Below are 25,570 nucleotides of genomic sequence, written 5' to 3'. Positions count from 1 at the left end.
AGGTGGGTGTTGCGGGGAGGGGGAATTGGATGAAAGCAGTCAAAAGGCAGAAACTTCCAGTTATAAGATGAATAAGTACTAGGGATGTAATGTAAAGCATGATAAATATAATTAACATTACTGTACATTATATATGAAAGTTGTTAAGAGAGCAAATCCTAAGAGTTCTCATTACAAGGAAAAATATTTTTTTCTATTTCTTTAATTTTGTATCTATAGGAGATGATGGATATTCAATGAATTTATTGTGGTAATCACTTCAAGATGTATGTAAGTCAAATTATTATGCTGTACACCTTAAACATGTCAATTATATCTCAATAAAACTGAAAAAAAAAAAAGTAAGATCAGGAGTTTCCTGGTGGCCTAGTGTTAGGATTTGGTGCTTTCACTGCGGAGGCCTGGATTCGATCCCTGGTCAGGGAAACCTCCCACATGCTGCATGACGCAGCCAAAAAAAAAAAAAAAGATCATATCAACTGCAAAAGAAAAAAAAAATTTTTACATATGAGCAACAAACAATCCAAAATTGAAATTAAGAAAATAATTCTATTCACAAGCATCAAAAATAACTAAATATAAATTTAACAAAAGAAGTGCATGACTTGTACAGTGAAAACTAACAAAACATTACTGAGAGAAATTAAAGAAAATTTAAATGGAGAGAATTCATTATTAATGAAATGGAAGAATCAATATTATCAGGATAGTAATTCCCTCCAAACGAGATCTATAAATTTAATGTGATCCCTATCAAAATTCCAGCAGGCTTTTTGGGAGAAATTGACAAGCTAATTTATATGGAAATTCAAAGAACTTAGAATAGTCAAATCCATTTTGAAAAAAAGAACAAAGTTGGAGGATTTCTATTACCCAATATAAAAACTTAACTGTAAAGTCACAGTAATCAAGACAGTGTGTCATACAGATCAATAGAAAAGAATTCAAGAAATCAACCTTTACACCTATGTCAACTGCTTTTCAGTAAAGGTACCAAGACAATCCACTGGAGAAAGGATAGTCTTTTCAACAAATGGCTTGGGACAACTGGATACCCATATAGAAAAAAATGAACTTAAATCTTTACCTCATACCATAAAAATATTAACTCAAAACAGATCAGATTTAAACGTAAGAGCTAAAACTGTAAAACTTCTAGAAGAAAACATAGGAGAAAAAAAATCTTTGTGAGCTTGGGGTAGGCAAAGAGTTCTTAGATATGATGCCAAAAGCATAATCCATAAAAGAAAAAAGAAATAAATTGGACTTCATCAAAATCAAAAACTTCACTTCAAAAGATACCACTGATAAAATCAAAAGACAAGCCACAGAAACAGAGAAAATATCTGCAAATCATATATGTGATACCAGATTTGTATGGAGAATATACAAAGAACTCTTACAGCTCCGTAATAAAACAATCCAATCAAAAAGTAGGCAAAAGATTTGAATACACATTTCACCAAAGAAATATGAATGGCTAGTAAGCACATGAAAAGATGCTCAACATTGTCATTAGGAAAATGCAAATTAAAACATTGAGATACCACTGCATATCCACTAAAATTGCTATAATAAAAAACAGATAATACCAACTGTTGGAAAAGATGTGGAGAAACCAGAAGTCCCCATACATTGTTGATGGGAATATAAAATGGTACAGCCACTTTGGAAAACAGTTTAGGAGTTTCTTAAAAAGTGGAACACAGACTTACCATACAACCTAACACTCTATTCCTCGGAATCTACTCAAGAGAAATGAAAACTGGGCTTCCCTGGTGGCGCAGTGGTTAAGGATCCGCCTGCCAATGCAGGGGACACGGGTTCGAGCCCTGGCCCGGGAAGATCCCACATGCTGCGGAGCAACTAAGCCCATGTGCCACAACCACTGAGTCTATGCTCTAGAGCCCACGAGCCACAACTACTGAGCCGATGTGCCACAACTACTGAAGCCCGTGCGCCTAGAGCCTGTGCTCTGCAACAAGCCGTGACAATGAGAAGTCCACGCACTGCAACAAAGAGTAGCCCCCACTCACTGCAACTAGAGAAAACCCGCACACAGCAATGAAGATCCAACACAGCCAAAAATAAAAACAAACAAATAAATAGAGAAATGAAAACATATATCTACACAGACTTGAATGCTAATGTTCATAGCAGGTTTATTCTTAACAGCCAAAAAGTGGAAATAATCCAAATGTACATCAACTGGTGAATGGATAAACAAAACATGGTTTTATCTTTACAGTGTAATACTATCCAGCAGTAAAAAGAAACAAACTACTGAATCTCAAAAACATCCTAATTAGAATTCAGATGCCAAAAGACTATGTATTGTAGGAGCATGAGAGAATTTTCTGAGGTGATGGAAATGGTTTATATTTTTTTTGGGCTGATGGATACATGGGTGTATAAAATAATCAAAATTCATCAAACTGAGCACTTGAGATTTGTGCATTTTATTAAATGTAGATTATACCTAAATAAATAAAGATTTGTTTGATTCTGCTATGAAAGTCCCAAGTGGAAAATGCTTGGCCTTCAGTGTTTATATTAGAAAGAAGAAAAGCTAAAAGAAAATTAAATAGTGAAATAAATCCAAAGAAAGTAGAAGAAAGGAAATAATAAAGGTAAGAAATCAATGAAATAAAAAGCACAGGAGGGCTTCCCTGGTGGCGCAGTGGTTGAGAGTCCACCTGTCGATGCAGGGGGCACGGGTTCGTGCCGCGGTCCGGGAGGATCCCACATGCCGCGGAGCGGCTGGGCCCGTGAGCCATGGCCGCTGAGCCTGTACGTCCGGAGCCTGTGCTCCGCGACAGGAGAGGCCACAACAGTGAGAGGCCTGCGTACCACAAAAAAAAAAAAAAAAAAAGAAAAACGCACAAGAGACTCAACAAAGCCAAAAACTGGTCCTTTGAAAAGGCCAATACAATTTTTGAAAAAATAGTCCATGAGGCATAATAGTAGTTGATGAGAAACTTTTGAGACAAAAGATTGTTGGAATAGTGCTTTTGAGAATAAAAACCACTGGACTAATGGATTTTGTTGTATTATTATTATTATTTGTGTTACGCGGGTCTCTCACTGTTGTGGCTTCTCCCGTTGCGGAGCGCAGGCTCAGCGGCCATGGCTCACAGGCCCAGCCGCTTCTTGGCATGTGGGATCTTCCCGGACCGGGGCACGAACCCGTGTCCCCTGCATCGGCAGGCGGACTCTCAACCACTGCGCCACCAGGGAGGCCCGGGTTTTGTTGTATTTTATACAACCCTTTGGAGAAGTTTGAAGATGATTTACAAACCATAAAGTCCCTAAGACTTACGAGAATTTGAAAGGGATAAAGATTTTCTTTAAGTTTGAGCTATAATCTGCATCTTGCCGTCATTAAATGCATTCCTGGTTAATTGAAGCTCCTACTGCGATATTCTTGACATACCTATCATTTATAAAGGGTTGATTTTTAACTCTTTTGGAGTATACTACTTAAAACTATGATTTCTGCTTAGTCTTTTTATATGTTTGTTGTAGGAAATATATTAGTCACTGTATGCTTGTAATAGCAAATTATATTTTATAGAATGTATTTATTGTAGGAATATAGATTACAACGGATATACCAGCCTGATAGTGATAAACTTTAATGTATAATTTCACTATTATGTAAGTGGCATGAATTCACTTGCTGGTCTTGGCTTTCCCCAAAAAAACTTGTTTGAGAAAATGAACTTGTGATTCTAACAGATTCAGTGCTAACACCGACAAGGAGCGTGTTCCTTTGACACTCCTCTCGATTCTTTTTGCTAAGGTGGGCAACAACCAATACTGTATTATGAATTCTCAAAGCACTTTAAGTCAAAGAGATTATCCCCTCTCAGGATTTTCATAAAATACCTTTGGGGCCAATATTTTCACCTTTCATTTTAACCAGGGCTGAATCAAAGGTAGCTTAGAGTTTTATTTCATAACAGAATAAATGTACCACAAAAGCTACTTCATGATCCCCTTTTAACTAACATTTCAGTGTCCTACAATTGCTGCCATACTAAACAATGCTGGAATAAACATCCTTCTACATAGGTCTTTGTGAACATGAGCAAATATTTCGTTATGATACATTCCCAGATGCGGAATTCTGGGTCAAAGGGTGAGATATTTTAAATCTCGATAGATGTAATCAAATTGTCCTCTTTAGAGAATGTACCAGTTTATACTTCTCACCAACAATATATCCTCACCAACACTGGCTGCTATAAGTCCTTTTAATTTTCGCCAATTTTAATGAGTGAATCACATTGTTCACGTTTCTTATTACTAGACAGGCTGAACACTTCATAAATGTGTATTGGGTACTTGCATTTCTTTTATAAACAGTCTATACATATTTGCGAGCTGGATTTTCCCTGTTGCCAAAGAGCTGAAGTCAGACATATTGTTCAATAATGGTGCTTTATCCTCCAGAATAGTGTGATTACCCTGCTGCTCAATGTTTGTAAACATTCCCTTAAATGCAAGAATTAAGAGGAGTATTTGTCTAAGTTCTTCCTGAACAGTGATATGATCCCTGAGTATGAAAGTCAATGGCTCAGCACAGAACTAATTTTCTCTGCTCTGGCAAGACCCTACCTTATAAGAGTCACTGGCAGCAGCACAGCCCTTCCCTGTTGTGGAGCCTGAGGCACAAAGAAAACTCTATGGAGATGAGATGCCATGTCTGCTCCTGCCTGTGGGACTTCACTGCCACTAACTTCCATCTTTGCCCAAATCAAATCAGTGGCACTCAGTGTGCTCACGAGTCTACATGAGTCCTCTTCCTGCTAATCTTTAGCCCATCTAAACTGATGCAATATGTATTTTGTCCCATTTCTATTCTATCTTACTGATTTGTACTAGGAATATTAATCTTTCACATTTCATGTAAGTTTTAATTATTTTCTCTCAACCTATCATCTTTTAAATCTGTAATCTCCATGGCTGTAAGTTTTGAACTTTTTATGTATCATCAGATCTACCAACTTTTCCTTTAGGCTTTTGGGTTTGTTTTGCCTTCCTCATCCAAACTATTAAAATAATCCCCTAAGATTTCTTTGTTCATAATTTTGTCTCAATAAAATATCCTAAGGTTTTAAATAAAAGATCTTTTATCCCCAAATGGCTCACGATTTTGACTAAAAAAGTCTATTCTTTTTCTCACTGACATAAAATGCTGCCTATAGCATGTATTATTAAAATTTTATATCTGGTTGTAAAGTTTGTTCCAATGATTGATCTACTTCTGCATCAATACCACACTTCTTATATTGTGGCTTTATCATATGTTCTAAAACATGTCAACTCTCCCGTCATATTCTTTTAAACGTTTATTTACTATTCCCCCCAAACCCCGTCAAGAACGCTTACATTTTTATTCATTCACTTATTTATTTACCTGTGCTGCGTGGCTTGTGGGATCTTAGTTCCCCAACAAGGGATTGAACCCGGGGCCTCGGCAGTGAGAATGCAGAGTCCTAACTAATGGACCGCCAGGGAATTCCGGTTTATTTACGATTCTTGTGAATCTTACTTTTCCAAATCTTTTAATATCAACTGGACAAGTTCTTTAAAAAACCTTATTGAAATTTTTATTCAGAATGCACTGAATTGGGCTTCCCTGGTGGTGCAGTGGTTAAGAATCCGCCTGCCAATGCAGGGGACACGGGTTCGAGCCCTGGTCTGTGAAGATCCCACATGCCACGCAGCAACTAAGCCCATGCACCACAACTACTGAGCCTGTGCTCTAGAGCCTGCATGCCACAACTACTGAGCCCGCGCGCCTAGAGCCCGTGCTCCACGACAAGAGAAGCCATCACAATTAGAAGCCCGCACACCACAAGAGTAGCCCCCGCTCACCACAACTAGAGAAAGCCTGTGCACAGCACGGAAGACCCAACACAGCCAAAAAAAAAATTAATTTAAAAAATAATAAACTATAAAAAAATACACTGAATTTATAGGTGGAAAAAAAGGAGTCATCTGTACAATATTGAGTATTCTCATCTAAGAGTATTGCCTATTTTCTCATTACTCATATGCTCCTCTCGTCCTTCAACAAATTAGTTTTATTCATGTATAGTTTGCATAATCTTGTTAAATTTATACCCGGTAAGTTTATACCCATGGCATTTTCTGATTTGTGTGTCTGTGTGTACATGTGTGTGGTATAAACTAATTAGTAAATTATTTAGTAAACTAATAATTTTTGCATGTTTATTTTGAACTGTCACCTCACTGAACTCTCACAGCAGTTCAAGTTTTTCAGTTTCTGGGTTTTATTTTCTAGGCAGACAATCTTATTATACCTTGTAAGTAACGTTCTGTCGCTTCCATTTCTATCTCATTTGCTAAGCCCCAGAGAACAATATTGTAGAATTCAAGCAGTGGCTGATATTCTTGACTTGTTCCAGACACTAATGAGAATATAGAGAAGCCAAACAATAATATGAATTCTGGTGCAATGCAATTGATGACTACTTCCCAACCCTCTGAATTTACCCTTGTTATTTCATTAACCTCACCACCCCACATTTTACCCAGTTGAAACTTTATCCCACCTACAGCATTACGGAAGGATGTTACTGTGCTCCAATGTTTCATCATTAAAAATGATTCCGATAGTTCTCTAAGTACCTTATATCAAGTTAATAGGGTCCTTCTCTACATTACCTACTTTTAAAAAATTTTGAATTGTATCAAATACATCTTCAAGGTATGCTTTTTCCTTTCCACCTCTAAAAGCTCCAGGTACATACAAGAATGCATTACTCTTTCAATAGAATGCTGGACTTAAGTTACTAATATTTTAGTATGGATTTTATAACTGTGTGAGAATGGTCTCTAGTGGTTTGCTTTTGCTTTGTTTTTGGTAGTATTCTCTCCACGTTTGGGCAGCAAGGATATAATAATTTTGAACAATGAATTAGAATGTCTCCTTTTTTGCTTCCTTTTTTTGTCCTACATTCTGGTACAAATTAAACAACAGGAATTACCCATTCCTTGTATTGTGAGTTTGTGGAAACTTCTGCAGAGGAAATTTTTTAATAACCTCAGTTTCTTGATTATCAATATTTTAAGGGTATCTGCTTCATCTCTGGTAATTTAAAAAATTTTTATGTATTTCCAGAGAAGCATCCGTTTCCTTTCACCATATTAAATTTTTCTAGAAATAGAATTTCAGAAGTTTTATGGGAGTGCAGCTATTTGCACACTCTTATTAAAAGAAAAATTCTTTTTTGCTCTGCAAAAACCAAAAACATACACACACATCATCATCATCATCTTTGGAGGTTACATACAAAGAGTGAAATAGTAGAGTGAGCTTTCTAGGTCAGCCTGGAAATCATTTGGAAGATGTCAAAGCTACTGTCCTGATGCCCCCCATTCCTGTGAGATGAACTTTATAATTTATCAGAGTGGTGCATAGCATTCTCTCTTACAAAAAGGTTAACTCTGGCTGTGTTGAGAACAGACTGCAGTGGAGCAAGTGTGGAAGTGAGGAGTTGTTACAGGGCTATTCAAGGTGAGAGCCACTGGTGGCTTGGACTAGGACAGTAGCAGTGCAGATGGTGAGAACTGGTCAGATTCTGAAAATACCTTGACAGAAGAGCCAACAGGATTTACATATATAGTGTACTTTCATCAATAACCTCGCATTACAGGCAGATTCTCAACCAGGTACAACTTTTGCTGAGAATCACTGTTCTATGAAAACAAGGCCCACTGTTTTCATATTTGCATATTCCCATTTACACTAAGCACAGTGCTTTGCAAATTTGTTGAAATTCATGTGGATGTTTGAAATAGAAAAGACTTCTGGTTTCAGTTCTGACGTGACATCAATTACAATAAATTAGTGAACTTGGGTCTTATGTTACTCCAGAATTTCTGGTAAAGGTGCTTACAAAACACATGGGGACATGTTAGACATAAAATTAATGTTTGGATTAAAACCTTGTTTCATTTAAGTGTGTTCTCCATGCTATAACACAACCCTTCAAAGTCAAGGAAGTACGTAACATTAATATGTTTCCCCAAAACTTATAAACTTACGTAACAACCAGAGCCACAGCTTTTAAACGTCTACAAGGCAGCATGTCCAATGCCCAAAAGAGCACAAGGTTGCAACTGTGGCATCAAGTCCCACATTAAATGAAAATTTAAGAAAAGCAAACGAGTATTATCAGACTACCAAACCTTAGTAAGATTCTGTTATTTGATACTCCTACTTCTCAACTCTCTAAATTTGTTACTCAACACAGGGGAGCTTTAAAAATTAATGCCTGGGCTCCACCCAAAGCCAATTAAAATCAGAATCTCTGTGGAGCATCTATCGTTTTTTAAGCTTCCCCAACAATTCTAATGTCAGCCAGAGTTAAGAACCACTGCTTTAACAGAATTTTATGAAACAAAAATAAACAAAAATTAAAATGCATAACACAGGAAAAGTGCAGGAACACGGAGAATAAGTTAAAAGCGAAAGGGCTCACCCTTTTGCTGTATAACATTTTTTGCCTCCCGAAAGTTCCAAAGATTACTAATATTTGAATCTACATCATAACCTTATCAATTAAGCAGTTAAGAAAAAACATAAAATAAGGACTGGAAAAGATCTTTGTTACTTAACTAAAATCATCTGGTGTTAACAGTACTTTCCAATGGGGGAATGCTGTAGGGCTTCGGGCATAAAGCAATGCAGAAACAATCGCAGGGCATCACGGGGAGAGGATGAGAACTTCGGGCTCTAGCTTCCTGTGTTCTAGTCCAGAAAAAGGGGAGAGAAAGGAATGTCCATGGGAACAAGCCCTCATGCCTGAAAGGACAATTTTATTTGAACCTATTAATTTGTCACTCAAAAAGATAAAAGCAACATAAAATATGAGGTAAAGGGAAGTTGGTCTTCAAGAATTTGTCTTCAAGTTTTTACTGATAACAATAATCCTTCAAGCCTGGAGCTACTCAAAGATGAATCATGAAAAAGAAGAAGAAGAATTTTATTTCAAACAGATTCAGTGGTATGTGTGCTACAGCAAAGGCTGGTTGTAGCAGTTTCCTTTCAAACCTGCACTGATGTATAAATTAGATGTTATTTGGGAATGGTTAATTTCTGGTAACATGTAGATTCAATCCAACATTATGCCAATTTTTACATTTATTGTAGACCCTATTTTAGTACTAGAGGTTAAATTTTCATCACCAAAAAATGAGAATAACCTTACAGCTACTCCTAAGGTAATGAGCTGTGAAATTAATTCCTCACTATTGCTTTGAAAATATACCCCTAGGTTGTTAAGAGAAATTCCGACTTCATCCAAATCTGTTATTTAATTCTTCAGTCATCATCTACTGTTGGCTTGATTGTCACTCCTCTTCTTATTTGACCCCAACCAATTAAACTGCAAAATGAAAATAAAAGAAATCATGAATTTTATATCCATTTCATTATCATTACCACATAATCACATGACATAACTAGTTTTACTTGCCTATCTGCTAAGTCTAAATTTGTTTACAAAACCTGCTCCTCCAGAAAGAAAGCTCACATTATCTTCTTAGACCCAGAGAGATGGGCTCTAGCCAGAAGGAATGATAGGAAAAGCAAACAAAAAGGTGCTAGTATAAATATGCTCATCTTCACTCTTATCAAAATATACCTGCCCCTCAGAACCACTGATGAAGCAACTTCCAGTCCGCCCAAGGAACCATGCTCATACACAAACCACCTCAGTCTGATTTATTTTTTTAAATTTCATTCTCTTTTCCTCTTTGAAAAATGTTTTTATGTTTTGTTCTGTTTTGTTTTTTAACCATTCACAGCACTTCAACAGATCACCATGGCTTGCTTTATCATGACTTTAGCTGGTAAAGGAAATTAAGAGAAGACCTAGAGGACTAGATAATCTATAAACAGATTACTCTCAAGAGCAGAGGGATTTCTGCTCCTTCTCTCTTTCAATGTCTGCTCTAGTCACTGGTCAGGCCAGACTGCTACCTCAACTGTAGCTTCTAGAACAGAACTTACCTAAGCATGGGTTAAAAACAACAAATCTAAAGAATGTAAGGATCATTCAGATGCTTCCATTTCTTTTAACATACTTGCTAATTTTTAAGCAACGTATAAAATTTCATTTGGGTAGAATCCTCTTACAATATTAGTAGACAGGGACCTCACTGGTGGTCCAGTGGCTAAGACTCTGTGCTCCCAATGCAGGGGGACCGGGTGCGATCCCTGGTCAGGGAACTAGATCCCACATGCTGCAACTAAGAGTTCACGTGCCACAGCTAAAGCTCCCGCACGCAGCAACGAAGATCCTGTGTGCCACAACTAAGACCTGGCGCAGCCAAATAAATAAATATAAAAAAAAACAGTACACAGACACAAAAAGATCATTCCTTTCTTTTAAAATACACTGTAAATCAGTATGTCTATAACAGCAAATAGTATAATCACACAAGAGAGTAAAATCAAGCAGGCATAAATCACCACAAAGCAGAAATGATTTACTTAAAAGAGAACAAAAAGTTTAACTCTGTTTAAATTAGAGAGTAATAATTCATATCTTCTGAACAGTAAATGGTGAGAGACCATCCTGAGGCACTGTACCAGGGAAGCCTTAATAAGGGAGGTAGGTAATGAGAAAAAAACAAAGCCAAGGGTGATTTGAGTAATTATGGGGACAATCAGGACACAGAACAGTCTAATTTAGAGGGTTTATACGAGACAAAGCAGGAGAAACTTAAAATTCATTCAAGCAGGCTTCCAGAAAGGTCCTGAATATCAGAAAGTAGTGGGAAGCTACTAAAAATTACTGAGTACAGCATGAAAAAATGTTTTACGGAGATTAATTTTGACTGAGTACTTAAGTAACAGCGGAGAGGCAAATTCGGAATTTTTTGCAATAACTTTTATGTGTGAAATGATGGTGGTATGGGCTATAATGAGGTCACACAGAATAGAAAGGAAACAGTAGATTCAGTAACTAACCAGGAAAAGAGAAAAGAGACAGGAGTCAACAATATGTGCATGTTTCCTAGCTCTATCCACTCGAAGCGTCCCGAAGCAACAGCACCTTAGGAGCAGCAAGCACACCTAGCACCCGTATCTGCATTTCTAATACCATTTTCCACTAAGAGGAACCAGGGCCCCCTCAGGAGAAATGACCAATTCTAAACTGGAGCAGGGGAGAGGTACAAGATGATTCCAGAACATCTTGTGCCACAAAGTAAGGAACTGTCAAAAAAACAAAAACAAACCCAATGGGGAAATATTGAGGCTTGCGCAAGTCCCAACCTGTCCATGGGGTTGCTATCTGCTTCGTAAAACAAAGCAGAGGGTTTGTCTTCTAAGAAAAGTCATCTTCTCTGAAAAAGCCTCTTATGTAGTTAGCTTTGGCATCTTCCCAAGGTAGGAGGGCAGGGACTGATTCTGGGTTTTCAGTTGAGGTAGAGAAGACAGTGGCTATTACCAGAAAGTCCAGAGCGGGATGCAGTTACCTGCAGAATGCATCACTGCTAACCAAGCCTGGGTTTCATGACAGTCATAGAAATGGATTCCTTAATAAAATACTAGGTTAAAAAAAAAAGAGGAGAAATGTCAAAAGGACATAGGAGTCACCTAAAGGGTCTCTACTGGACAAATCCTCGACAATTTGGGTATCAAAATAAATAAAAACAGGTTATCACCTCACACCAGTCAGAATGGGCATCATCAGAAAATCTACGAACAACAAATGCTGGAGAGGATGTGGAGAAAAGGGAACACTCTTGCACTGTTGGTGGGAATGTAAATTGATACAGCCACTACAGGTAGAACAGTATGGAGGTTCCTTAAAAAACTAAAAATAGAGCTACCATACGACCCAGCAATCCCACTACTGGGCATATACCTGAGAAAACCATAGTTCAAAGAGTCATGTACCACAATGTTCATTGCATCACTGTTTACAATAGCCAGGACATGGAAGCAACCTAAGTGCCCACTGACAGACAAATGGATAAAGATGTGGTACATATATACAATGGAATATTACTCAGCCATAAAAAGGAACGAAATTGGGTCATTTGTAGAGACACGGATGGATCTAGAGACTGTCATACAGAGTGAAGTAAGTCAGAAAGAGAAAAACAAATACGTGTAATAACGCATATTCGTGGAACCTAGAAAAATGGTACAGATGAACCAGTTTGCAAGGCAGAAATAGAGACAGAGATGGAGAGAACAAACTTGGCGGGGTGGGGAGGTGGTGGTGGGATGAATTGGGAGATTGGGATTGATATATATACACTAATATGTATAAAATGAACAACTAATAAGAACCTGCTGTATAAAAAATAAATAAAATTCAAAAATTCAAAATAAATAAATAAATAAGAACAGTAATGAATCATAACCTACTGAATAAAATAGGATGCCATGAGTGTGTATTATAACTAGATAAGTAAATAACGGGGCAGAAAGAATGACAAATGATAAATGAGGAGTGGTGGAGCTGGGGGATGGGGATCACCATTTTGTAAACACTATAATCAAGCTCAGTTCAGACAAAAATCATCAGTGGATGCTAAATCCAGCGGGGTGGGATTTGATGAGGAGCAGGCTATTTGCATAGAGTCGCCCCACAGAACGCTTATTTGCAAGGGTAAAAAAGAGTAACCATATAGTGGAGAAACTGGCTAACACCTTAACTGCATGATCAAAATTAACCTCAACAAGGAGGAATCAGATATCACGTGTCTCTGGCTGCGACTCCCTAAGGAGAGAATCACCACCTACACGAAAGTATTCCAACCAAGAATACGTAACCTAAACCTAATCTTAGGAAATACCAAGTAAACCCAAACTGAGCAGCAGTCTAGAAAGGAACTAGCTTGTATTCTTCAAAATTGCCAATGACAAGACAAAGAAAGGCTGAGGAAGTTCCAGATTAGAGATCAAGAGACATGAAAACTAAATGCAATGCGTGATCCCAGACGGGGGACACAGAGGACATTACTGGAAGAAGTGATAAAACTGGAAAAGACTGTAGATTTCAGTATTTTAACAATGTTAAACTTGTTAAGTGGTTATATAAGAGAATATCCTTGTTTTTAGGAAACATTCACCAAAGTATTAAGACATCAAGGGGCAACCTATTCCTCAAATGGTTCAGAAAAAGATAAGGGAGATATTAAACCTAAGTTCACTGGTTTTCACATAGGTTGTGTCTATCACAAATCAGGCCTAGAAATACAGATTTCTAAGTCAACTGAATAAACAGTTGAGACTTGAAACCACAGTATAGTAACTGTTGCGTTCAAGGTAAAGTGTGTTTGTGCATGTGTTAAGAAAACTGATTCTGTCTTTTTTATTAGACACTGACAAAGGCTAATAAACTTACCGCCAGTGTTTCTCAACTCTTCGGCTAAGTGCAATTTTTTCTCCTACTTCTGTGCACACAGGATTAGTCAAAACAATTTTGCCCAAATCAGCCTTGACTGCACTAACTCTTCCTCCTGTCGACAGGGATCCTATGTTCACCATAAGCACTTCATTCTTAGACAGCTTTTGCACCTAGGGAAATCAAGGGGGGAAAAATAAACCCCAAAATCAAGAAAATGCTTTCCAAATAACTGCTTATTTTCCTACCACCTTGCCAACAAAAGATGTCAGCGATTTTCCATCTCTGCCAACCTGATCTCAGCAAGACTTTTTAAAAAAATCACATGGATAATAGGAATTATCATGTCACTGTCATACATGACATGCTGTTTCCTGTTTTGTTTTACTTTGAACTGACTGCCATACAGAAGTTCTCAATTTTCAGGAAGTCAAATTTATCTACCTCTTCCTTTTTCTTAATCCCATGTTAAATGAAAAGAAATGAACCTCAAAACTGGTCTTAACTTCACTGTCACTTTTTTTGGAACAGGAATTACAGAAAGCACTTACTTTTGCTGCTTTCTTGTCTCCTTCAGTGCGTACACCTAGAAGCCGTCTAAGCAGGAAATAGGAAATTTCCAGTTCTGTGAAGATCTCAGGTAAAGCTCCAACTGCACCAAGTACCTGCCCCACCATTCTGTCAGCTCGGCACAAAGTGGGGTCAATTTTCGTTCCAACTCCTAATACAAAATAAGATATACATTTTATTGTTCAACATTTTATTTCCTATAAAGCTGTTTACCCAAAAGACTTAGTCAAACAAGTACAGCATATACCTATACATTTCAATACACACTTATATTTTCATACTCATGTATTAGCTACACAGATGTTACAAAATACCTGTTTTATCTGAAGAAACAGAACTGTAAACTCATGGGTTAGTTGGGCATTTGAGAACAGAAAGATTCTCTTGATTTAAATTCTAAGCAAAGGACAAAAAGAGCTAAGAGCCTAACTCAAAAAGGAGCCTGAATATCCTTAATGAAGGTTGAAAAGATACGAAATTCATAATGAGTAGTTTTCAGGATATTTGCCTGCCATTTCTCCCCTGAAAGGCTGATCAAAAAGACAGCTTAAAGACTTTATATGATTCCTGGGATCCACTTCAAAATATTTTATCTGTATGTCTTTCAAGGAGAAGAGGGAAGAAGATACAAAGATGAGGCAAGAATAGTAAAGTAGGGCTTCCCTGGTGGCGCAGTGGTTGAGAGTCCACCTGCCAATGCAGGGGACATGGGTTCGTGCCCCGGTCCAGGAGGATCCCACATGCCGCGGAGCGGCTGGGCCCATGAGCCATGGCCGCTGAACCTGCGCGTCCAAGCCTGTGCTCCGCAGCGGGAGAGGCCACAGCAGTGAGAGGCCCGCGTACTGCACAAAAAAAAAAAAAAAAAAAAAAGAAGAGTAAAGTATTGGGAATTCCTGGCGGTCCAGTGGTTAGGAGTTGGTGCTCTCACTGCCATGGGCCCAGGTTCCAGGGAACTAATATCCCACAAACCACGTAGCGTGGCCAAAGTAAAAAAAAAAAGAATGGTAAAGTATTAACTGTTGAACCTGGGTGGTGGCTACATGACCACACATTACACTACATTACACTATTCTCTCTACTTTTATGTTTGAAAAGTTCCGTAAGTTAAATTTTAGAAGTCTCCAGAGTTTCCTTGTTTACAAAACAAACAATAAGGATAAAATTATACATGGTAAACTCCTGATTACAAGATACAATAGAAAAATGAATTATATAGCCAAACACCAGAGAACAAAAAGACAAACTCCTTCACCAAACGTTTTCTTCTTTAATCCAAAAGTTATAATACCTCTAATTCTCACTGTATCTTGCCTTTTCCTGGGTATCTGGTAATACACTATTGTATGAGATGAGAATATCCATAAATTATCTCAGTAATACCAACATAATGGAAGTTATCTTCTTTAATTCCCACCTTAGTGTAACTATGATCTGACATGATCCAGCTGACACTTGTGGGTAACTCTCCATTTGCAAAACATACATTGAAAAAAACAAAAACAAAAAACCACCACCACTCTACCCCCAAAACCATGTAGGCTAAAAAGAAAAGTATAGTTAGGTATTTTAAATGATAGGACATAAAACTTACTTTGTTACTGCTAAAAAGGAGCTACTTTAAAAACTAAACCAAGGGCTTCCCTGGTGGCGCAGTGGTTGAGAGTCTGCCTGCCGATGTGGGGGACACGGGTTCATGCCTCAGTCCGGGAAGATCCCACATGCTGCGGAGCGGCTGGGCCCGTGAGCCATGGCCGCTTAGCCTGCGCGTCCGGAGCCTGTGCTCCGCAACGGGAGAGGCCACAACAGTGAGAAGCCCGTGTATGGAAAAAAAAAACAAAAAACGAAAAGACAAAACTAAACCAAAATTCTCCTTTATGTTTAAAATTAATTTTTACAAACACATGAAACCATCTTATGACCTAAAATCAACAGCTTAACCACATATCTTCCTCTACCCCATTCAATTATTAAACATCAAATTAAAAATCTATACCTGTATGAGTAATATGTTTCTCATGAAAAGTACCATGAATATCCACAAATTAAAAACGTAGGGATGAGAGAAAAATCTTTACCAATAAGACCTCCTGGAGCAGCATACTGAAGATCATTATGCTCTGCGAAAAGTGATACAATTTTGGAAAAGATGGGTTTACACATGAGCTTTCCTTCACTGTCTTTGGAAACAATACCAGGTCTGACTTCTATCTCCTGGCCCACCTGTAAAAATATAAATTAGTGATTAGAATTTGTGGGACAACATGATTTCCATTACATACAAAAAGTCCTAACAGGAAGACCACAAAACTGAAAAGCAATCCTTTCTCTATTTCAAAGATCACTATTTAAAAAAAAAAGATATGGGAGAGATCTTCAAAACCAGAACCATCCAAATGTTTCAAACTACCTACCACACAGGCCTATCACCATATAAAATGTGCTCCATATTCACAGAAGCCTATAAAGTTAGAGGTCAAACACACTCAAAAGATATAATAGTAAACAAAGAAATCTATATCAAGTACTAGACACCATGAAGAAAAAAATTATTTTTCAATTTGGAGTGTTCATACTATTTTCCTAATTAAGACAAGAGAAAAACAAACAAAATAAAAACACAACAACCAAAACCTAGTTTACCTTTAATACTCCTTTTAGAATACTACCACCAGCTACACCCCCCTTAAGGTCATCAACTTCACAGCCAGGTTTGTTGACATCAAAGGATCTAATAACTAAAAAAAAAAAAACAAATTAAAGCCAATTCTATTCACATTAACTTCAGAAAAATCTGATTAAGTTAACTTCTCTAAAATAGTAGACACATAAGATTTATACAAGGGGGACTTTGTGACAAAATCTAATATTATTCCAACTAAGTATACTGCAACCTTAATTACGATGGAAAAAGTGGAAATAACTTAAAAGTTCATTGATAGGACGCATATTATGGTACACCCATAGTATGGAGTATCACGCAGCTATTAAAAAAGAACGTTAGAGCACATGTAATGATGTGGAAGGATAACCTTCATATATTGTTAAGGAAAAAAGAAAAAACTAGCTATGCATAGTATGATCCCACTTCCACAAACAAAAACTAAAACAAGAAGTGTGTATATGTTTATACATGATGATATGAACAAAGAGAAAGGTGCGGGAATAGTACACACCAACTGTTAACTTTGGTTACTTCAGGGCTAAGGGGCGAGGCAGGGAGACTGTAGACCTTTGTCTTCATATACCTCTATATTATATGATTTCTGCATTAAAAATGTAGTTTTAAAACTTCAAAACAACCCTAGGATTGGACTTCCCTGGTGGTGCAGTGGTTAAGAATCCACCTGCCAATGCAGGGCACAAGGGTTCAATCCCTGGTCCGGGAAGATCCCACATGCCACAGAGCAACTAAGCCCGTGCGTCACAACTACTGAGCCTGCACTCTAGAGCCCATGAGCCACAACTACTGAGCCCACGAGCCACAACTACTGAGCCAGTGCGCCTAGAGCCCATGCTCCGCAATGAGAAGCCTGTGCACCACAACGAAGAGTAGCCCCGGCTCGCCACAACTAGAGAAAGCCCACACACAGCAACAAAGACCCAACACAGCCAAAAGATTAATTAATTGATTAATTAATTAAAAACGAAAAACAAAAAACCCCACAACCCTAGAACTATGTGACCTGCACTTCAGTCCTGAGAACAGTGATCATTAACAAGGGGTACACATCACAATCACCCAAGAGAACCCTTCCCACAACACACAGAGGGGAGGCCTGGATGAAGGGAGGGGTTCAAATGTCTGTTTTGAAAAGGCTCCTATATCTATGTAGAAATCATGAGTTTAGATGATCAAATTATACCAATATTGGTACTATGCACTTAAATAAGTTGAAAGAGATGAAAATCTTCATTAATGGTACAATGAAATAATTTGTATGGAAATTCTAATATCCTGCTCCTGACTAAAACATAATTCCATACAGAATAATGCATTACTCCATCTCAATCACATAACATATCACATACCAAGCACAAAAAGACTAAAAGTTCCTTCTGTATTTGAAACTTTCTCTCATCAGTAATGCAATCTAGTACTGCTAATACAATCTCAGAATTAACTGAGTTCAAAAAAAATTTTATGGAGATTGTAATTTATTATCACCTCTGCAGAAATCATTGCTAATTCCCTTAAAGAGGAATCACCAATGTGGAAAAGATCAGACAAAATCCTACCACTTACCAATAAGTCGGGGTTCTGAAGTAAAGTCTCTTGGGGGTACTGGAATTTTCTTTACTATGTACTCACAGACAACTTCAATATTGTATTTTAGCTGAGCAGAAATTGGAATAATAGGAGCTCCTTCTGCTACTGTACCTATAAGACAAAATTCAGAAAGATCAAAATTCTTGTTTTACAGAACTTGTTCTTTACATATTATAGGAAACAGTTAAGATTACTAAAATAGATGCCTAAACATCCTCAAATACCAGCAACAGGTAGAAAATGCTAATTCTTTTTAGAAAAGTGTCAGTATTCTATGTGTTTTTGCTCCTGAAAATGAATACTATTGCATTTAAGGGAAAAAAAAGTCAAAATATATTAATAGATATATTTAATACACCAAAATGATAAAACTGCTCAAAAGAAGAAAATACTAACACTCCTAGGAAAGAGCACTTTACTAGTTGAAAGATTTCTGATAACATGTAATTAACTTCCCAATAAATGTCAAGATAAATTATAGACTCTGCTAATCAAAGACTGATGGCATATATAGTATTTGCTCCTTATTAATTAAATGTCAAACAGGCTGGTGAAAGAAACGGACCAAACACAATGAGGTTTTAATCAAAATGATTTATTCTTTTTTGTTATGAGAGAACTGGGTGCATAGGAAATCAACCTTTCTAGCAAGAAAAACAAGGCTAAGAGAGGATCAAATGTCAATAATAAGATGTCTTCCCTGAAATGAAAAACACTGCTGTTAGAGGAAAGGAACACTAAAAGATAAAATAAATCATTGTCTGTTTCAATTCTAAAAGTAGCTACTCAGTAAGAACAGTGTAAGACTGAAGGGTTTTTTTAATGGATTTTTTTTAAATTAATTAATTAATTATTTTGGCCATGTCGCGTGGCTTGCGGGATCTTAGTTCCCTGATCAGGGATTGAACCCACTCCCTCGGCAGTGAAAGTGCAGAATCCTAACCACTGGACCGCCAGGGAATTCCGAAGACTTATGGTTTTTTTTTGTTTGTTTGTTTTTTTAAATGCTTTTGTTTATTTTACTATCACTGAGGAGGATTTTTATTAGATATTATGGCTTCTTACCTTGTACAAATGCAAGGATCTGTTCATACTGTTCTTTAGCCTGGCTTTCTTTTACCAAATCAATTTTATTTTGTAGAATCAAAATATGCTTCAGTTTCATGATTTCTATAGCAGCCAGGTGTTCAGAAGTCTGGGGCTGAGGACAAGACTCATTACCAGCTAAATGATAAAGAATAAAAAAGATGCATGAGAATTAGCTAGAAATATCTGTCAGAATAGGCAAATCCATAAGAGACAGAAGGCAGGTTAGTGGTTGCCAGGGACTGAGGGAAAGGGGGATCAGAGTGAGGGCTTAATGGGCACCGGGTTTCCTTTTGGGGTGATGAAAATGTTCCAGAACTAGACAGTGCTGACACTTGTAGAACACTGTGAATGTACTTAATATCACTGAATTGTATACTTTAAATGGCTAAAATGCTAAATTTTGTGTTATGTGTATTGTACTACCGAAAAAGCACTAGCTGACATCTAAAAAAGGAAACGCTTGAATGCCCTAGCCCTACTCAAGGCAAAAGTCCTGGATCGTTGCCGAGCATCCACCCTTGCCCCTGCTTCATCCACTGCGTCTGGATTCACTGGAGCCTCCTGATCATTTGGCTCTCTTCCCTGGTCCTAAGCCAAAAGCTTGGACTCAACAAGTTTGACATCTCAGGGTCTGCCCTTAGCTTTTGCTCAGGCATAAGGAAGAGCCCTCTGGCTCTGTCTAGTCTTAGAGACGTTCTGGCCCAGTCAAGCTCCTGAGAGGCAGAGAGTAATTAAGGGAAGACACTTAACACAGTCCATGAATTTCAGCTACTATCAGAGGCTACTCCCTAACAAACCGAGGGAAGAACACTAAAAACAACCACTGGTATTATAAAGAAATAGGTATGTTTTTTGGGCATCTTAATGACCATCCTAAGTGATGATGTTCAGGTGTCCTGTACTATATCCACTCGGCATACTTTTAAAAATTATATCCCATAGCAACAAAATCTCTTGACAGCCCACATAAGGAAGGTGGCACAACACCAGCCTTGAAAACCCCAATTCATCTAGACTTCAGCACTTATTATGAATGAGATTTGCATCTAAATAAAACCATTATACACCAGTGTTGCAGTAGACAACTCAAAGATGCACACAAAAAAATACATGCACTTTTACATGTAAATATAAAACTAATAAATCATTTCATGTGATCTAAGGGGAGAAAATGCACTATTGATTTTTTCAAATATATACTACCAAAAGAATTCTCACAAGACATCTGCCCTAGGTCTATCTTTACTATTTTGTGATAGTTGGTAGACAAGGATATCATCCTGGTTGACATGTTAGTTCCCATTTCCGTCACCTTTAGGTACTGGATGTGGCCCTTAAAGGCCTTAGTTTCCCTTTAAATAGTCCATCTTGGATTTGCTCCACAATGATTTGTCCAAACCAGTTCTGACGTATTTACCTATCAACAGAAGAGCTGCATCCATCACTGCGGCACCATTCAGCATAGTAGCCATCAAAATATCGTGGCCAGGACAGTCAACAAAGGAAACATGTCTAACAATTTAAAAACAGCAATCAGTCCTAAGATCAATCAATACTTCAACATTCAAGTTACAGATTTCCTAAAATTAAATCCCTTTATATATAGAATATGAATATTACATATAAATATGAAATAAGAATATGGAAATAATTTTTATTTCTGTAAAGTCAAGTGGTTACAGGACTTGGTGTTTCTAGACCTCAGAAATAAGATTACCTACTGGCTCAATTATACTTCAAAAAGAAACAAACAAAAAAACTCATAGAAAAAGAGATCAGATTTGTGATTACCAGATCTGTGGTTACCAGAGGTGGGGGATGGAGGAAGGGGGAATCAAATGAAAGCAGTCAAAAGGTACACACTTTCAGTTATAAGATAAATAAGTACTAGAAATATGACATACAATATAATATAGTTAACACCACTGTTTGTTATACATGAAAGTTAACAGAATAGATCTTAAGAGTTCTCATCATAAGGAAAAAATTTTTTTTCTACTCATTTAAGTTTATATGATGATGGATGTTCACTAAACTTATTGTGATCATCATTTTACGACGTATGTAAGTCAAATCATTATGCTATACACCTTAAGCTTATACAGTGCTGTATGTCAATTATATCGCAATAAAACTGGAGGGAAAAAAATATGAAAAGAACAACAACAAAAATTACCTACTGGCTGAGAGTAAAATCACTGCAGATCATTACAAAGCAAATGAAATTAGCTATGTGTAGAAATAACTGGATACAAAAACTCCCAAATCCAATTAAAGTGAATATGGTATAAAGTATATACTGGGAATGTCATTGATTTGAATGCTAAACCAGTGTTAACAGAATGGGCAGTGCCATCTGAAAAAATTTGCCAAAAACTTCTCTAGCATCTTGAAAAGCTGGAATTGCCCATCTGAAGTGCAGATGGCAGCACCATTTAAACAAAATTATGCTACTCATTCGGAATCATTATTTTTAATAATTGTATGCTCACACTCACGATCTAAAATAGGGGCAGCAGACTGGCCCACTGCCATAACCACTCATGCACATCATGTCTGCTTTCACAACACAATAGCAGAGATGAGTAGTTGCAAAGAGAATCTATGGTCTGCAAAGCTGAAAATATTTACTATTGGGCCCTCTGCAGGAAAAGTTTGCTGATATCTGATAAGGGCCACAAGTAGGGCGAGGCAAGTGAGCCACTCGCCCTAGGTGCAAAATTTAAGGGGGTGCCCAAAAAAACCCAGTAATCAAAACAAACAATATTTAAACTTAATATTTAAAAAAAACAAAGTTCATGCAAAACATCCATGATGAACAAAATATCAAAAATTTAAATGAAAACAGGATCAGCAACAATGCCACGCCAAAAGCAAATCAACCAAAAAACCCCAAGTGATAATGAAAAGGAAAACACTAGTAGTTTGAGCTGTCAAGGAACTGAGATCCCACAAGCTGCACGGTGGGGCCAAAAAAAAATTTTTTTTAATTTAAAAATAAATAAATAAATAATACTATTTATCTTGATTACCGAGGCTCTTTTTCTTTTCTTTTTAAAGCTTCTCCCTCCCCTTAAACTTTGGGCTTCATTCACCTCTCCCTAGTCCCAGCTCTGCCCCAATCTACAATTTCTTTGTGGAATATCCCCAACCCCCATAAACATCGCTGGGTGGATGACAGTATCCTCTAATAAAGAATAAGTATACGCAATCATATTCAGAAAACAGATGGGTAACAAGCCCATGTATTTAAAAAACGTGATTAAGAATGGCTTTGTTCTCCTCTAAGAAACAGAAACAACACTGTTTAAGAGAAATTTATGAGGTCTGGCAAAAAGAATCCTTTAAATCCAATGAGCCGTGTTTCCCTCCATTTCATTCTGCTTATGTGATACTTTTCCTTTGGAGAACTTACATGTACATCTCTTAATGTAGGTTTAAACACTTGACTTTTCAAATTATTGTCATTATGGACAAGAAAAACAAAATAATGCAAAAATAAAGCCATTCAACAATTAGGTTCACTGTTTAAAGTCTCAGTTAAATATTTCAAAAAGCACAAATCACACAACAACAAAATATGAAGTGTAAAGTGTTTTTAGCAGAAAAGAGGTCACCTGACTAATTTGAAGTTCCCTTTGGTCCCTGGAATATCTGTAGGAAACTCATCGGGTGTACTACTTCCACAGGATCTGTAACATTCTGGCCGAGGACAACTTGGGTCGTCAAGTTTATAAATCTAAAAGTTCCAATGAAAAAAAGACTTGGATTTGTTATCTGCACATTCAACAATTAAAGTTAGTTTCTAATTTCACTGTACACAGCTCACCTTAGCATTAGCATAGCCAAGTTTGATTGTAATATTTCTTTCTAGTTCATTTTTGAACCTGACAGTGTGAACTCCAGAAATAGCTTTTACAACCGTAGACTTCCCATGAGCTACATGACCAATTGTACCTATAGACAAAGTACAAAAAATTAATTCATGTGCATTCAGTTACACAACATATTTTTCAGTTTTAGAGTAGAAAACCCAAAGCCATAACTCACTGTAAACATCAATGGAAAACTAATAGTGACTTCAATTTCTCCTCCTACACATCCTCGATTACAAAAAACTTACTCTGATACAGGACTGAGGAGAACTTTCCATGTAACCGACAACCTTGTTTTAAACCATACTCAGCATAATAAAAGCCATCCATCTTATGTTTTTACTCACAGAAAAGAATGCCTTCATTTAAAATAAACACTTGGTAAAAAGTACATGAAATCTTGTATATCAAGAAACTTTCCAGCATTTTCAGAGTGAAGTAAATAGGTATGAGGAGCCCTCACACAACAAAAAGGAATCCATGAAAACAAAGAAAACAACTCAGGTATCATTACGGTAATGCTGTCAAGGGTAGCACATATCTTATAAGTTGTTTTTTTTTTATCTTATAAGTTTTTAACAGCCTCATTAGTAGAGCCTTACTTTTAACTAGGCTTTACTGTGTTGTTTGTGCAGACGCTCAAATACCCCAAATTTACAATCAGTCAACATAACTTCTTCTCTAAAGTTCTATGTGCCAATTAAGAAAAAAAATTATCTAGTTAGTAATAGCTTATATATCAAACAAAACTTCCACAAACTCTGCCCTTGCAATAACCCTGTGTGGCAAGTACAGTCGCGTTTCCCTCTTTTCTTTAAAATGCTACATGACTACAATCACCTTATGCTATTAAACTTTTCTTATGTATTTATCGCTTCTTCTCACCTAGTCTGTAAGCTAGGCACGCGCAACATGGGCTTCCCAAAAATATCTAGCAGGTGCTTGGCTCGCAAGAGCTGAACATCTATTTATTGAATATCTGCATCTTCATGTAATTCAGGCAATCACACAAAGGGAGAGGTTAAAATAGTGGCCGGAGATCAATTAAGTCAGGTCTCCAAGTTATTCTTATCTTACCTATATTAATTGTGGCCTGTCTGCTGATAACTTCATGTGAAAGTGGCGTCAACTTGGTAACATCCTGCAATCAAACATTTTTATTTTAAATCGCTGTACATAAGACAAATCACAACTTTGACTTTACATTTGCTACCTACAGCTCTCTACCATTTGAATAGCCCTCTTCTACTTCTAAAGCGCTTTTTCTGTACAAGCAACCTTGCATTCTGATGACTGGGAAGCCCTAAAAGTCCTTCATCGTTACACACTGCCTATGGGGGATGTGGAAGCTTGAGGTCCCCCAACCTTGAGAGCATTAGCACTAAGGACAGTGTAGATACTCCCTTCCCAGACCTTCCGAACTAAAAAGCCTTAATGATACTTAACACTGTGACTTTCCAGCCGAATGATTCGGGAGGCTCGGGGTCTCACAACCGCATAGCCTCATTCCCAGCTCGCATACTAGCAGAGAAGCATGGGGCGGCGCGAGCACGACTTAGGGCGCCGGGCTCCGGGTCTCCCTCCTAACCCATGCTCCCGACAGCCCGGCACTGCCTCGTCTCAAAGCCTCCCGGAAGGCCCGGTCATCCCCACTCCTGAGCTCCTTCAGCATCCTGCCAGAGCGATGACTTACCAAAGTGTTGAGATCTTGCCGAGACAGGTGCGGCTGCCCTAAAGTCACACCAGCCTCGCCCCCCGCCATCTTGCCCGGAGAGGAAGGAAGTCGTCCGGATGGCTGCCTGACCGTTCGCAAGCCCCCTGGTGCAGGGCGGGGCAGCGTAGGCGGGAGGGCCGACTAGGGCCCAGGCCTGGGAGAGGAGGATGGCCGGTGCAGCGGAGGCCTCACTGCTTGGACTTTTCTCCCCATGGATTTGTACAGTGCCTGCCGGCAGGCTGACTAAAATACACAAGGCCAGTTTCAGGATCTATTCGCGACAGACCTGTTGCATATTTGTGCAGGCAACGATGAGGGCAGCCCTAAAAAAGGCCCCTTGCTAGGCAGGCGATGCAACCGACGCGCGCGCTGGGGAGGGTGTAGCCATTTCCGCTTCCCGTGGGGCGGGCCGAAAGAATTTCCCGAAACCTGGGATTCTTATCTGGGGTGTGAAGATAGACGCTGGGAATGTCGTTCTTTACCGATTTCTATAATTTAGTAAGGCGAGATCAGCTCCGGGTTCGGCCGGGGCCCTTGGCCGGAAAGTGGCCGCGCACCGAACTGGCGGTGGGGAGGGCGCCCTCACGCGGAGGTTCCGCGGCCCAGGGAGGGCAAAAGCAAAGTCTCTAACTTGCTCTCGGAGAGAGCTTTC

General features: G+C 38.1%; 2 protein-coding genes across 2 annotated transcripts in view; both read right to left on the bottom strand.

The window, feature by feature from the left end:
- Positions 1–25,570, bottom strand: part of ZFX (zinc finger protein X-linked) — a 191,761-nt gene that overhangs the window by 111,821 nt on the left and 54,370 nt on the right. The gene's annotated exons all lie outside the window — the stretch shown is intronic.
- On the bottom strand, positions 2,891–25,011 carry EIF2S3 (eukaryotic translation initiation factor 2 subunit gamma). Its single transcript, XM_079910181.1, has 12 exons — positions 24,898–25,011; positions 24,282–24,345; positions 23,159–23,286; positions 22,947–23,068; positions 20,747–20,841; positions 19,306–19,464; positions 18,217–18,351; positions 16,614–16,708; positions 16,049–16,193; positions 13,955–14,124; positions 13,404–13,576; positions 2,891–9,422 (listed from the first exon to the last, which is right to left on the bottom strand). Exons 1-12 carry the CDS (start codon positions 24,964–24,966, stop codon positions 9,359–9,361), a joined length of 1,419 nt encoding a protein of 472 aa, XP_079766307.1. The 5' UTR covers positions 24,967–25,011; the 3' UTR covers positions 2,891–9,358.

Source organism: Stenella coeruleoalba, assembly GCF_951394435.1.
Source record: "Stenella coeruleoalba genome assembly, chromosome: X".
Classification (NCBI taxonomy): domain Eukaryota; kingdom Metazoa; phylum Chordata; class Mammalia; order Artiodactyla; family Delphinidae; genus Stenella; species Stenella coeruleoalba.
The sequence above is the reverse complement of the archived record's forward strand: the minus strand, read 5'-3'. Positions and strand labels throughout refer to the sequence as shown.

Bases quoted from the DNA above. Each gene is read 5' to 3' on its own strand.
- EIF2S3 (XM_079910181.1), bottom strand. From the start codon at position 24,966: ATGGCGGGGGGCGAGGCTGGTGTGACTTTAGGGCAGCCGCACCTGTCT. The intron at 16,194-16,613 runs GTAAACTAGGTT...ATATTTTTACAG, and splicing joins TTCTAAAAGGAGTATTAAAG to GTGGGCCAGGAGATAGAAGT. The intron at 9,423-13,403 runs GTAAGTTTATTA...TTCATTTTGCAG, and splicing joins AGAGTTGAGAAACACTGGCG to TTTAATTGGTTGGGGTCAAA.